Source organism: Emydura macquarii, unplaced genomic scaffold, assembly GCF_026122565.2.
Source record: "Emydura macquarii macquarii isolate MOO-44397 ecotype Brisbane River unplaced genomic scaffold, CSIRO-AGI_Emac_v2 contig_374, whole genome shotgun sequence".
NCBI classification, from domain to species: Eukaryota; Metazoa; Chordata; order Testudines; family Chelidae; genus Emydura; species Emydura macquarii.
The window spans coordinates 5,614,352-5,630,658 of record NW_027130511.1 but is presented as its reverse complement, the minus strand read 5'-3'; the positions used below and the strand labels follow the sequence as shown (position 1 = coordinate 5,630,658).

At 42.0% G+C, this 16,307-nt stretch overlaps 1 protein-coding gene across 1 annotated transcript in view; it reads right to left on the bottom strand.

Moving 5' to 3' along the window:
- SPTLC2 (serine palmitoyltransferase long chain base subunit 2) overlaps positions 1-16,307 on the bottom strand; it is a 122,279-nt gene that overhangs the window by 96,292 nt on the left and 9,680 nt on the right. The window contains exon 2 of the mRNA XM_067532528.1: positions 4,276-4,470. Within this exon, the coding sequence (XP_067388629.1) occupies positions 4,276-4,470 (195 nt within the window). The remainder of the gene's footprint in view (positions 1-4,275; positions 4,471-16,307) is intronic.

Genomic DNA, 16,307 nt, shown 5'->3' with positions numbered 1-16,307 from the left:
GTTTTAAACAATCTGAATAAGAGTCACTTTCCCCCTCAATTAATTAGCTTCTGCTCACTTTGTATTTAATGTCACGATTTGACCCGACCAGTCTGCCATACACTCTTCCCTGACAGATTGTGTAGGCAAGACATGAATCTCTAGTGTACAAAATCCCAAAAGATTTTTCAGAGAACTTCAGGTCTTTATGGGTCATAAAGCAGTATGAGGGCATAAACATCATTTTCTCTTGGCTATGGTGCCACTCAGCCTAATGCATGTGAATTGAGAGCCATAAACTCAGTAATTGTTTACACAAGAGATTTTTCCAATTATAAAGACATGCCCTCAGAAACTATGAAGGGCACTGAAGCAGAAAGACATGCAGAAGCATTAAAAACATAGCAGGAATTTTTTTTTTTTTTTTTTTTTTTTTTAAGTTTTAGGTTATATAGGAACTGAAGATACTTAGCTTACCAAATTCCCATAGCAACTTCATAAGAATATAGCTCCCAGATAAAGTAAAAAACCCAGAGTCAGAACAAATCCTTGGGCTGGTTTACATGGGAAAGCTATACCAGTAAGAAGTAGTGTGTGAATTTAAACTGTTAGTTATACCAGCGTAACTCCCCATGAGGACACCTCTATTCCAATATCAGTGTGCCTTCTTCCACATTAGCTTATGTTGCTTTGAAAACGGTTTAAGCCAAGCCAAAAAAGCCACTGTTCTTTTGGAATCAGTGTCTCCACCTGGGGATGTTGTACTGGTATATCCATAGTAATTGAACTAGACATATAATTGTACTGGAAAAATCTGAGCAGACAAGCCCTTTAAGAAAAATCTTTTCAGCCTGGTAGAGGTCTCTGCCAGGCAAAACTCAATCTTTTAAAGCTGGAACAGGCTATATAGACTCCTGGTCAGAGTCTACTAGGGGAGAAGCTAATGAGTCCTGTCTGTCAACCTGACTCAAAATGGAGTCTCCCAGTTAACAACAAACATTGCAATCTCCCTCATCTCCAGAACTCCACCTCCAGTACAGCTCCCCTAGAGGTAAACCTATTAGCTCTTAGGAAGGACAGACCAACACTGCACTGCAGAGCACACCCTGCAACTTGTTTCTATTGTCACCTTTCCCTTGGAGCTTAAAGGACATTAATACCAATTACCCACCTAGCTTTGCACCAACCACCACCACCACCACAGGTCTTCCCATTCCCAATGAAGAGTAGTCAGTCACATACAGGTCACTTACATGGGAATAACATTCAACCCTATCTATGAAGTGCAATATGGATTTTCCAGATTTAACTACACATTTAGTGGGAAGGTTTCCTGTTGGCTCCAAAGGTATGTGCTACTTCATGTTAGACATGGACAGGCTTCCTTTAAGCTGATAAAAGCTATCAGAAATTCTCAATAGTTTAAATGGCCTAGAACAAGCTGCTAATTGTCATCAGAGGATGTATTTCATAACAGCAGTTACCAGGGAAATGTCAGTTGGGTATATTTTAAAGGAAGCTAGAAACAAAATCCTTCCAGGTAATCAGTACAAACACAATCTGTCCCCACTTCCTCCTTTTGTGAGCTGTATATAAGCAGCAGCGTGAGGATATCAGGCTTATCTGGAGTGTTATAAATTCTCTTGTCCAACACTCAGCACTGCAATAAGTCCAAGGATACACTGGTTGTTTCTATAGGCAAACCAAAGGATACTATCAAACTAAAAACATGTTTTTAAAATCCAGATTAGTCTAGTCACTTTCACTTTCTGGTTCTGGTGCACCACCACAAAACTGAAGTGTTAGGTGGAAAACAGCACACAGTTTAATACCCAAAGAACACTTTTCACCTGAAAAAATATCATTAATATTTCTATTAATACTAGTTTATTTATTCAAAACTATTACATTTTGGAACTCATTCACACTGGTCCCCTGGACAGTAGGATCTTCCAAATACTTCCTATCCCCATATGTTGTGCTTTTCATCTCCCAAGTAACTTACAAACATTAACAAAGTATTACTCCAGAAATCTAAATGCAGTGCTTTTGTTTAACCTGCCAGTCTCTTGTATCTGCAAGAGGAGAATAAAAAGATTCTTATTTCCACACTTTTAGCGGCAATACGGCCAGGAGAGACTGTTCTAGGCCAACTGCCTGTATCAAGCACTCTGATTTACTTTCTAGTGATACAAGTTTCAATTATTAAATAAGCATCTCTTCCTTTACACAAAGAAGTCTATACTTTGCCATTGAGGGCCAACTGGGAAATTAATCAGGAGCCTGAAAGATTAAATATTTGAAACTTCTTGAAGAGACACTCAGCTTCAAATAGTTTTTCTAAGTTTCTGACCACCATCTTAACCCACAAAGTGAAACTGGTTTCCACATCAGGTTTATTATAGCTTGCTCTCTCAAACATCTATGCAGATTGAGGGACCATGATGCATAGTCTAGTACCTGCAGCTCACACACTGTGTTCCAGAAGCCACATGCACTTGATTATCTTGACCTTATAGTAAGAGCAGCTACTCCAATCTAGCATGAATCAGAAGGAAGTGCACCAGGCTTGGATTTCATCATCACTTCCAACAATTTTAAAAAGAAGTTTCCTGTAATTAGTGTATTGCACCACATGCCCTGATCCTCCCCTCACAACCAACCTCTAATCGATTCCTCTAAAAAAAAACCCTGATCTCTCACAAGACTCACCCACAAAGATGTCATGAACAGCTTAAAAGCGAGGAGAAAAGCAGCATCTCTTATCTGTGTATGCAAGGTCTGAGTGGCACTCCCCCCTGCTCAGTCAGCTGAAAGGGGGAAAGGGGGGCACTTTATTTGCATGGGCTTTATATTTGCATGACCCAACTCAAGATCCATAACCACCATGTTGAGGAATGGCTCCTGAGGCCATCCTCCACACACATGCTCCCAAAGGGCTTCAAGTCACCAGCCTGGGACAAATGCATTTCAGAGAAATATTGAGAATTTAGGCTGAAGAACTATTCTCAGGACAGGAATTCTAAATATACCTTATGTCTGAAGTAAGGAAAACCTAATTCAGTATCTCTAACTAATAAAGATATTCAGGATAATCCACGTACTGTGAACTAGTGTTCACTGAGTAACTACCTTCAATACTGTAACTCCAGTCCTTCCCACCTCAGCCCCGACCTACAGTTTGGGTATCCCCTTTATTTAGTCAGTCATGCCTGACATTACACTGCACATTCTGCAGGACAGCAACCAGATTTAATGTACCTTGTCAGGTGCACAATACTTTTGTGGTTAGGGATAGTGACTTAATAAAGTACATTTAAACTGTGGGGGAGGTGAGTTTTATTCATCCTTTCTGGCAGGAAGTGTACTGAGTTTACGTAACGCTACTCCATAGACAGGCATCGTAAACTCCACAGTTGCACAGAACAAAGGAGCTTGTAGCAGCCCTCACTTTAACACAGATGAGACACAAGGAGATTACAGAACCCAGCATTCAATGAAGCATCTTGATACAGAGAGATTCATGGCCAATAAATCCTCTACAAGGAAGGTTAGTACAGTTATGGACCATATTTACCCATGCACTTTAGCTATCCTACTCTAGTCCCCACTCGAAGACAATAAATCACACCGAACACTAACTCAAGTGTAATATTCGACCCTCTATTCTATAGCCTTTTCTTGGAAGGAAAATTATTTCCTCAGTGGTTTGACAATTATTCCTCTGCTTTCTCCCTGTATTGCTCTTTGTTTATTACAGACACAAATATAGGGACAGATCTTCAGTGGCATAAATCAGTGCATCTTCAGTGAAGTCAGTGAAGCTATGCCAATTTACACCAGCTGAGGGTAAAGTTTATCATCTTATTTGGACAGCAAACATGTTCAAGGATCCCAAAGTTTATTTCCACATTTCAGAGGTCATGTTTGGGGACAGAGAAGAGAAGTGAGAATATTCAAGTACTATCTTCAATCTCAGAGGTATTGAATATTTCTGCTAACATGGCCCACAATGAAATAATGAACAGTGTGGACATGAAAATGGTTAGTGGACCTCAGAGTTAACACCTCATTGAGATTACTGAGGTAGTTAGAGGTGCTAACTATTGTGCTATTGTTTCAAACTGTCAACAGATTTAGCCAACCAGCTGTGCAAGGGCTCACATGGGGGAAAGGGGTGTTTCTTTTTGCGCCCATGTGATTTGGGCTAGAAATAGAAACATTTTAAATTAATACAGCTGGTTGACATCCCACTGCACACAAGCTCAATCCCACCCATCACTGTCCAGCAACTACCTTCTGTTCTTCTCTCTCTGATGCACGGTGACACTTCTCAATCTTCCACTGTCGCAGAAAGTCTCGCATATACCCAAATAGGGTGAGGACACCGTAGCCCACGTAGGTCAGCACAGCAACCAGCATTGGTGTTTCCTCAAAAGCTTCATGAAAGGGTCTTTTATATAATCCTCCATTGTGGGCAATGTGATGAATCTAAGATAGAAGATTAAAACTGGAATTAGAAGTTACTAGAATGGGGGGAGAAAAAAATCTGTTTTCAGAGATGGTATGGCACCACCCAGAGCTCTGCTAGGTTACAGATGTCCAATGGTAGTGGGGCATGATTTTACCCAGGCGTTTTTAACCAAGCGTTTTCCGTCTTGCTCATGCGTTACTGACACAGCCACTCGATAACTAATTCTGCCAAACACCAGGTGGATTTACAAGGGCACTAGCCCCAACTTATATTATCAGCTTCATCATCTCTCTTGCTTCCAACATGTCCAAAGTTATCGCTGCCAAGTTTTGTGCAACTCAGAGTGACATTTTATACAAGTTATTTACTAATTTACATATTTGCAAATAACCATCCACTTCATCTTAGAAGATGTATGAATTTAGTCCTGGTTGAAAAGGTGACCCTCAGTTTGAAAACCCTGGTGAATGACGTCTATCTACAGATAAGGCAGCACCGGGGCTAGCTTCCCAAACACACTGTCCTGCCAGCATAGTTGAGCCCTGATCAGGGTGCGGAAGGAGAAAAGACTACTTCTGTTGGTGAAAGGGATAATGATAGTTCAGTCCCAATGACCCAAACAGTTCTTTGACAAGTTTGCCTGTTATAAAATCATGCTGGTAAATTTGTGATGTGGGAGCTGGAACCAAGACCCAAACTCATCTCAATCTAGAGATCCCCCAACATCCATATTAGGTGGGAACAGCTTTCTGTCCCTGCTGAGTGGGGTTGGGGTCACAATGGTGACCTACAGGTGAAAGGCTCTGCAGCTCACTTGCAATGCTTTAAGGCACTGGTTCCCAGCCTGGGGCCCATAGGCCAAAAGTGGCCCGTGGGGTCTTTTGAAGTGGCCTGCTGCTTCCCTCCCGCTGGCTGCAAAAGGGAGCCACTGCCTAGGGAGCCAGGTGGCGCACACAGGGAGCTACAGGACGCATGCAGTTTTCATGCTGAAGCCAGGGGGATGGGAGATCAGAGAGGACTCCTTCCATCTGGCTGCAGCAGGGGGAAGGAAGGGACTATAAAAATGATATCTATGACCCTTGAGCCAAAAAGGTTGGGAACCACTACTTTAAGGCATCTGTCCTCAGTAAGTGCTAATTTAGGAGGTCTTTTGCATACAAAAACCAGTGTTAGAAGAGAAAGTCAAGCATTCAAAAAGAATTAGGCAATGCCAGCACTCATGTTGCCCGTGCTATTGTAATTGGCTCTTTCTGGATATACGATCTTTAATGACAAATTATTTTTCCCCACATGGCTATAAGCAGGGTTTAAACCCTGGACCTTCAGATACACAGCACAGACTTCTTTCGCTTGAACTGGAGTAGTAACTGGTCGCAAGAACAGACTGTTCTCCTCTATATGAGCCACCCCCCAAGGGCCACCAGACACACTTTGCCAATAAGTTGTACAACTACTTGTGAGACAAGCTGGGAATGTCAGGTGCCAGAATTCTTCAGTTCTACTCCTGGCTCTGGTGGCAGAGCTGTGTAGTGGTTAGAGCAGTGGTTGCAGGATCTAGCCAAGCATATAAATTTGACACATTCAGTCAGAAAGCCATTGTGATGAGGTGGATGAGACGTGGGTCTGTCACACTAGAGACGAGTCTATTCCCAAATCTGCCAAAACGACCTTGTGCAATCTGTTACCTATTTTAAAATGGGAAAACAATACTTGCTGGCCCTGTAGGGAAGGAGATGAGGCCCTGATAAGTGATATGGGTTGTGAAATGCACAGAACCACCACCAGTCAGGAGAACAGACAAAACCAAAACCCATAATTTCCTGTGTCTCCAGCCAGTGCTCCCTCTTCTAGGAGAAAGGGTATTTGAAAATAGTCTTTTGGTATAAGATTTTTACCTTATCTGTAGGCAGGAAGATGCAGGACTCTTGGCAGAACTATAAAACTCTGCCACCAATACAGATCTTCCTCCACGACCACATCTGGCTTCCCATCCTATACCAGGGAAATAATGGTCTTTTGGCTAGAGCATAGGAATGGGAGTCAGGACACCAGGGTTCTAGTCCCAGTTTTGCCAGTGACTTGCTGTGTTACCTCTGGGACTGTTACCCTATCTGCAAAGTGGGGATAACACAGAGCCACCCCCCAGAACAGTTTTGAGATTTAATTCTGTAACGCTCTTTAAGATTCTTGGATGAAGATGCTGTAAAAAAAGTAAGGACCATGCCACATCCATTTCATGAAATGAGGCATCATCTTCACTTTAAAAGCACTTACATCTGAGCTCTTTTTGCAACACCCCATCTATCTACCCTTATACTCCACCCTAGATTTTCAATTTTTCCTTTGTTTTTTTCATCCACTCCATCACTCTCCTTCCAGCCACTTTTAAAGACACACTTGTTTTGTAAAGGATTATATTTACCAACCCACACACACACACTATAGTACGACAATCTTACTTTACTCATTTGCAACTTCTACAGTGTAAATAATTTGTAACAAGGCCTTATTTTGCTCCTCTGTACATCTCCACTACTGCAAAACACTGCCTGCATCTATGGCACTAAAAGGGAAGAAAAGGTTCAAAAACAGACAGCCAATAACCTAAGAATTCAACTAACACAGTTTGTTTGATACAAGTCTTCCTAGTATAGGCCAGGAAATGCAAGAAACTAAACTGAACACTAGTTTCACGGTCCCTACGTTAGGTGACCTGCAATGCATCAACAGCATAAATGCTGAAAGGTGAATTTTCAAAGTCAATTCTACTTTGATGTTTTAAGGTGGTATTAGTAACACAGAGAACAACTGTTGATTTCCTGTCTTGGCAGCCTCTTTAACTTGAACATGTGATCACAAATATTGTGCTTCCCCAGGAGTGATGTATTCCCCAGCACCTAAACATTTGACAAAGGCTGACCAAGAGACCACATCTCATCATGAAAGACTAGAACTTAGCTATGGTGATCCATGCATTCATGCTCTCCAGGACTGATTGCTGCAATGCATAATGCCTGCATGTAAGACCGGACCAAACAAACAAGCTTCAGCTGGTACAAATCAGAGCAGGCAACCTGCTCAGCAACATGGGATGCCGTGAGCACAATACTCAAGTTTCAACTACTATACTGATCCCACAAAGAATTCTGGACTAAGTTTAACATCCTGGTCTTGATCTTTAAAGCCAATGGACCAGTTAGAGAGTAGAAAGCCTAGGCCAGCACACTTAACTTGACATCAGTACTCCACAGAGTCAAGGAAAGATATTTGCGAGTGGGGAGGATTGAGCCTTCTCAAGAGGCTGGCTGCAGAACCATGGCATGGGATAAAAATGACCACAAACCTTAATGCTTTCAGACAAACTAAGATCCATCGCTTTGCCATAGATTCCACATCGCCACCTCCTTCTCTGCATTGGGACAGTACCAGGAGGAGTGTCCAGGTGTAGGCTACATATTGGGATATAGTTTTGAAAAGTGCTCAGCTCGTAGTGTGCTATGACTGATGTTTCTGGGTGTATGTGGAAGCAGCTAGAAGACTCGCAAGAAAGTTGGATACAGAAGATAAAAACATTTGCTACTAGTAAGTGCCTGTCTTCACAGTAACATCACCTTGACAACATGGCCACTGCAAGAATACTGAAGGAGTGAAGGAAGTGGCTGAAACTTCTTGCAGCCTCCAGCCAGGTATCAGGCATGTATTTTTGGACACATATTTGATAGTTACCAGTAAAGGAGATTTAGTTGCAACCCCCAGACAAGAAGTGAATCCTCGGCACAGACACCCATCAAGAAACGGGTGCAGTGAGCTGCACCCATTTGGAAAAAAGCACAACAGGCAGACTTCTACTGACAGGTCCCCACTGTTGTCTAAACACAGGCAGGTGGGAAAGGAACTCTGAAATGTATTGTTGTCCAACGTTTAGTCAGACAAGACAGAAAATGCATATGCATGCCTGTAACACACTAATTATTCAATAGCTCATGCCTCTGTCAGCCACAGCTGCAGAGGGATCAATGTTCATACTGAAGTCCCAAGAGCTGGTCTATCACAAACAAGTCTTTAATCTCAGTCTTTACCAGTTGAGCCAGCAGTAACCTGGGAAAGAGATGAAAGGCTAGACCCAATGAGTTGGAGTACAAATTTCTGGCCAGTGGCAAAGGCTTCACCTGTCTGGAAAAACAAGATCTTGCATGAAATTTTAAATAAGTGTCACTTCAACAAGGCTGCAAAAATCACAACCTGCTTTAAAGAGATCTGTTCTTTCTGACAACTGCCATACTGGAAGAAGAACCAGAGAAATCACATAGCAGCACTATCCATGCTTCCAGAAAACAGATGCTTCACTTAGGAATGCAGTGGGTGGATCACCTTTCGGGATATTTGCATCAATTCAAGACCCAGTGACCCACCCAAGTCAAGATCACAACTTGGAAGTCAGTGCTGTGCTTATATGCCAGCATAGAGCTAAAACTATTTTCTCAACATTAGCACTTTTGACCTTGGTAAGACTAGAAAGAGACCGATGAAAAATATTCTATGGACATTTCAACAAGCATGTGATGAATGCATGTAAGTAAATACAATTTAAAATTGCCCTTAAAAAAGAAATTTGTGGTCTACGTTAGAATACAAAGAATTCATAGGAAAACAAATGGGCCTGTTCATCTGCACAGCCAACCTCCAAATAAAAGCTTATATGCCTTCAACTCTAAGCCAACTGCACATCAGCAGCACATTCCTTTGGAGAGCCCAAGAGAGAAAGGCTGGCGTGCAGTGGAGGTGCCTAATTTGCCATTCTGAAATCAACGAGAATGTTTGCCCCTGACTTCAAAGTGAGTAGGACCGGGACTTTATCTGTTGAAACCATAGGTCCCATACACAATGCAAGGACAACGATGTTTTTGTAACCAGGGTATACTCATCTGGTCCCATTACAGACAGCTGTGAGGCGTCCACTCTGGAAAACAGTGTGCCAACCAAGTTTGTGTCCACTCCCTCCAATTCACCTAGCCACGTCTGTGTTAATGCATTCAAGGGAAAATGTGATCCACTAACACTGCCCAGAGGAGTACCACTACTCCAGGAAGTCCTACTGCTCAGAGAGCTGGGAGAAGGGATGACTAGCCAACTTGACTGCAAAAGGGTCCCATCCAAAGTGTGTTTGGAGATGCTGGTCAATGAGAACTGCCATTTAATACTGCAATCCCTCGGGGGAAGAGAGACACGATGGATGACTGGCTCATTTGGCTGTCTCTTTAGCAAGTGACTGCCTTATAGACCTGGAATGCCCACATCCCCAATTTACTCCTCTGAGATCTGCATGCTGTCTGCATTTCTGTCTAAAATTTACTTTGGATGCAGAAACCCTTCACATCATGCAGCTAATAAGAAAATTGTAAGACTCCTAGTGAGATCTCTGCAGTATGTGGTAGGGAGAAGTTAATACATTTTAATAAAATTCCAGCAAAGAGACAGTTCCTGCAGAAATGATCCTGCAAGGGCATTTAAATAGAATCTGCCATTTTCCGCCTATTCCTATGTCTGCCAGCAGAAAGGCTTGAAACCATCTCTTCAATGCATAAAATGATTGGCTGGTTTGTCTTGGGCAGCAGTAGTTAGTATAATTGCAGCCCTTTATTGTGCATTCCTTTCAGGGCAGTGAAGGGGAGAGCCCTGCCCTGCCACAAGATTAGGCACGCCGCTGAATTGCTCTGCATCTTTTGTGTCCTCAAAAACCATTTTAATAAATCCCTGATGAGCTCCTTTTCCAACCCTTCTGTGTGACAACTTGGCTCCAAATACTTCTAGCTACTGACCTCCATTGGCCCCTTCCCTTCCAAATACAAGTGTTCTGTAGTTTTCTGCACACCATTAAAACATTTCCAAAAACTTGCTTGTCTTGTCTCCAGCCACCATCTGTTTCCCTCTTTTCTCCCACACCTCTTGCTCAGAGAGCTTAGATCTGGTGCTTTGGGTGGTTCTCCTCAATTCCATCCTGGGTAAACTCCAGTCTGGCTTGTGAGTTCTCTGTTCTACTGAATCTGCTGTTGCTAAAGTCATGAAAGTCCCCCTGGCCCACCCTCATGCTCCACAGTCTTTCTGATACTTATGACACTATGGACCACTCCCTCCTCAACATCCTGTCCACCCTCCTTGCACTTAGTGGCCTTGTTCCCTACTTCAAACTGCTCCTTCAGCATATCTCTGGCTTTCTGTGGTAGTCCCACATGACTCAGTTCTCGGTCCCTTCCTCTTCTCCCTCTACACTTTATCCTTGGCAGGCCTTATCTTCATACAGATCCAACAGTCATTTCTGTGCTGATGCCTCTCAAATATACTTCTTTATTTCTGTTCTGTTCCCTTTGGTCCAGTTTCAGCCTGTTTCTGATGCTTCCTTCTGTATGTCTCACTGACAACTCAAGTTTAACATGACTGAACTGTAGCTTATGTTTCTTCCTAAAGCCTCTTCTCTTCACTTCTCCACTGCTGTTGACACTGTCATCCCACTCAGTGTGGGATTGTTTGACATCTCCATGCCCTCCCTTTGCATGTCAGCTGTACCGAAATCCTGCCATTTCTTTCTCAGACTAATCTCCTGGCCCTCTTCCATGCTGCCCTATGCAAGGAAAGACCTTCCTATCCTAGCCTCTCATTCAAATCTTTTATACGTCCTCATTTCTTTCACACTGCCCTCAAGAAGTGAGCTTATAATTAAGAAAATCAGCCTCTAAGTTACATCAACTTCTAGATTTCCTTGTGTGGCCCCTCTTCTGTGTCTCTTCTAGGCTGAAAGCTCTTCGGGGCATGGAGATAGATTTTGTTTGTGACTGTGCAGCATTGAGCACATTGTCACTAAACAAATGTGTCTGGAAGAATCGTGGTAATTTAGTGCCAAAAAGTGGTCCTGTAAAGACAGCAACCCTTCCCTGAGACTCTCTGTCAGAATAGAAGCTCAAACACAGAGGGAGGAAAGTGGGGAGGAATGCAACAAACAGTAAAGTTATTGTTAATCTTGTTGGTTTCATGAATTGCATTTTTGTTAACTTACTGACCGCTGCAGTGAAGGGGAGTTCTCCATGAAGCCACTAAATACCAAGAGTTGCAAGGAGCTGCATTGAAGACTAGGCAATTAGCTGGAGGCTGTAAAGGGGGTTGCGGTTAGGCTGGTGTCTTGAACGCATGGGGGCTAGGTAGGAGTATTGGTAAGAGCAGAGACCATTTGTTTTTGGTTAAGAATCTCTCTTACAAACTGTACCACATCCCTACGGTCTTATGGAGTAACTATAAATAATCCAACTGAAAATGACTGCAGATTGGGCAGGGTACAGGGTCTAACTGGAGGCAGGAAGGATCAGTATCTCAAGTTAGGAGAAATTAACTTTCTGCCTATGTAGATCTCTGTGGTCTTAACTGACTGAGTTTTTTAAAAGCATTTTACACTCATTACCAGTAAAAGTGAAAGAGAAACTGTTCTTTAAAACATTAAGATTGTGTGCAGCAATATTGTGAGAATCTCATGCTACGTGTATGCAAGACCCACTTGTAGTATGGACTAGAGCTTAACCATGTTTTGTAAAGGTCCAGGCTACTCCCAACCGTCCTACAAATTGGAACCATGTTTGGACCCAGGTTAGGGAACAACAAAGTTGTAACTAAGCGCCCTGTATTTGTAGTGTAAGCAGGATCTAACCTCCAGTTGTTTGTAACTAGCTAGTGAAATCATTGGCTCTAAATGTGGCGTGTGTGTACACCACATGGTTATTACCATGGCTGCTAACCCCATGTTAGTGTTCCATTTCATGCTTGCTCGTGGTGTAGGCCAGCATGTAGTTGCCTTCCTGTAAATCGCTTGTAATGCTGTTATTCTGCAGTGTTGATGGGACCTTGTGCGATATTTTGTGTCTATTTCATTTGTCACCTCCATCCCTAACCCCTGCACCTATCTATTCAGCGAGACTTCAAATATGAAAAGCATGTCATGCAAAAAAACCCAATATATTTGCCACCAAAATGCTTTCTCCTCATTTCTCACACATCCAAACTGAACCGTGTCCAGGCCTGTCTACAGAGTGGTACTGATGTAACTAAAGGCATGATTTTTATTCCAATTCAGTTACATCTGTATCACTTTGTATGTGGACACACACATCTGTTTAAATCTGGCATGGATTGTTTTAGTCTGCCCATTTAAGTTTACAGAAACCAGCTATACCAATATAAACATGTTTACAGCAATATAACTGTGCTCTAGGCTTACCAATTTAATTATGCTTTTTTTCAAAGAATACCAGTTTAACAAAATAGGCAAAAATTTTGCCAAGACATGTCTTCAAATAAGACAAATAAAGAGAGCTGGTCTTTTTTGCAAGGAAGTCATCCTTAGTGAGAGGGGTGTCCACAAACGAAGCAGTAACAATCTCAATGAGACTTCTTGAGAGACAGTTTGTCAATTAAAATAGTATATTCAAAGGACACTGTAGCCAGCGATATTTCAAACCAACCTTCTTCTACTTGTTTTAGTTTGAGTGTTTTTTGCTTCAGTATCAAGATGTCACAATCTGACAAGAGCTAGAAAGGAATTTTTTAGATAATCCATGTCCCATGTACACATCAACAGACTATAATGCATGTGATACAAACTTCTGATACCCTGTTAAAGATACTCTGTAAGGGCCAGACCCTAAATTCCTCATCTGGGTAAAAGTCCATTGAAGTCAATGGGATTTCTATCGATGTAAGGAATGAGTTAATCCCAAGGCCCTTTTTCTGTGATAAGATTTTAAAGTTGTTTTTTTCCAGCCATATTTGCAAAAATGTGATTGTGTATTCAAAGCCTTCTTTACACACACTGTACTGTGGAAAGGCTGTTTTTACAATTAGTCTGTTTTTAATTGCTATGTCTTAGACTTAGTTTTTATCCCAAATAAGTCTGCTTTACACAGCTGCTGCAGTTAACTTGGTACACAGAAAAAAATTTCCACTGCCAGCTTTAGTGTTCAGTTTTCATGAAGATGTCACTCCTAAAGAAGCATTTCCCAGCAAACTAATTTTAGCAGGTGTATCTGCAGAAACAAAATCAGCATATTCATTGCTGTCTGAAACAGCAATTAAGTGAAAGCTTTCCTGAAAGAAAACCAAAAGAAACCAAAATATCCACCCCAGAGAACATACCACATAGCAGCAAGACCTGCAGGCAGACAAATTTTTAAAATGCTGACACCCTGACATTCAGAAATACTGCTCTGCCGCATTTCAAGAGTTATAAAAAAAGAGAGAGAGAGAGAGAGAGAGAGAGAGACTGTTAACAGGTCATAAACTACTTCGAGACAAAAGCATACCTTCCCTTAAAGGAAAGCAAGCTCCATGACCCATGCACGGCTTTCCCCCAACTATGCACTCTCTTGCTAAAGGAATAAATTGTTATGAGTTCTGCTTTGTTAGGCATGAATGTAATAATAACCTGTCTGGAGATTGCTGCTGTGGAATCTCTCAAGTTCATCCTTAGTAGGACTCTATGCACAGGCATTTTGGTGAAAATTTTGAGAAGTGACTAAAGATCCTAGGTGCCCAGCTTGGGACACTTCTGAAAAATCAGGCAACTCAGGTTGGTCACCTAAATCTTAAGTCATTTCTGAAAAATCTTGGCCTGTGTGTACTATTAAGAAATAATTACTCTTAAAAGCTCAAAAAAGCTTTTTTTTGGCAACAGTTGATTCAACTATTTTTAGCTTTACTAAATACAAGCAAATACACAATAGTGTCAGACATGTTTAGTGGTGGAACAGGCAGAGAAGTATTCCCCTATCAAGTGGAAGGAATGAGACACTAATGAGCCTTCAGTTATTCCCTTTACATCAGATGTCCAGTCCATCCCAAATTCAGCCACATCTTTAATTTGAATTGTTCGAAAGAGAAGTTATTGTTGTGAGTATTTCATTTGCTTTAGCAGAAGGCCTTAATGAGGTGGAAAGTGAACTCAAAAATTGGTTAAATGTGAAGCTCCACTTCTATTATATGTGGGATCTAACACCTTTGTGGTTAACTATTTTGATACATGAGATACCCCATATACCTTAAATTCAGGTCCTAAGGATATTAAAGCATTTGTTTATCAACTTAATACAGACCAAAATAAAGAACAGGGGGGGAAAATTAAAAGATCTATTTAATGACATTCACATAGTGCTTTTCACTCAAGAGAAGGGATGGAGATTATAGCTTGTATTTCATTAATTACTTTAACCCGCACTGAAATGCTATCAGATCTAAGGTGGAACAAATTGCTGTGTGCTGCAGAATAGTTGACACATTTAGAAATTTAGGCATAAAAAAAGAATTCTGCACCCAACTGAAACTGCGAGGACAGGGGTTCTCAGATTTCTTTTTGCTGAGATCCCCTTTTGAAAAAATTTCAGGCTGTGATGACTTCCCCACTCCACGCCATGCCACCCTCACTTCTGCACTGCTACTGGCAATGGCACTGCCTTCAGAGCTGGGTACCTGGCCGGCAGCCACTGCTGTCACGATCCTCCCCCCCAATAGTCTTGTGACCCCTTTTTGGGTCAGGACCCCCAGTTTGAGAAACACTGTGCTAGGATATTTAAGAAGGCAACATAATGCAAGCTGGAATTTGGTCAAGACATCAGTTGCCACCCACTCTTGCCAGAAATGCTATAGTATCTTTAATGACCTGAAGTTATCTGAACCTTTTCAAAATAGTACTCTCTCCTACAACCACTCCTTAGTACTACTCGGATGGAAAAGCAAGCCCTATGAATCACTAGCACAACTTCCTGCAGACTGTTGTGCTTTCCTTGGAGGCCCCAAATCCATATTCTGACCAGGCCCAACTTGGCTTATCTCACAAGATTAATACATTATCAAAGGCATGGCAACAGGGACAGGTCTAAAGTGAAAGGCTGTAGGCACCCACTGTGAGTTGCAGCATTACTGAAAATATTTGTTCCCAAGAATAATCTCACTTCAGTAAAGCAGAAATCAAATTCCAACAAATGACCATGAAAGGTTGAGTAAAGGCATCTTGACCAATTAAGATGTACCATCATCGTCTCCCCATTTTTCTCATATTTTGAGCAACCATAGGATGATTGTTTGAATGGGCTCCCAGAGCAGCACTAGTTTCTCTCTTTACCATTTACAGAAACGTACAGTTACAATGAACAAGCTGCCAAGGCAAAATATGTTCTAATTTAGTTTTGCCATTAGAAAGGCAACTTCCAATGCTGCTCACTCCAGACCTGAGACTATCCCCCTTGATCCCATGCACCATACAACCACCCTTCCCTCTCTCCTAACACCTCCTCCAAAACCCACTTTTAACAATCCCTCCAACAGCAACCCATGCTCCCACACCAAATACTCATCACCCCCTCCACCCACCCCCCCAAAAGAGCAGTAGTGTGATGCACAACTCTCAAAGACTCCCTCACTTTCTCTCGACTGTAATCATCTGCTCACTTGTCATGCCCCATGCATACTTCAGAATTAACTCCTTTAGGCCTTTATTTTCTCCAACACCATGATGCTGTAGTCAGGTACTAAATAGAGTAAGCTGCAATAAGTAGGAATGAGATCAGATCCCCCATACACACTCCTTTAACTTTATCACAATCACACACACACCACTAGGGATCTATGAAGAGATTTAACTGTTACCAGGGACACACAAACCTGAACACGGAACTTGGCAGGGAAGCAAAGGAAGAAAGGAGCTGTTATTCAGAAAGGCTTCTACCTTCTAAGACCCTATTTAAGATTGTTACTTCTCCAGCAGCTCCTGATGCCTTTGCATTTAATCCCCAAGGAAGTATGAGGTCAGCCCCCTGCCCAG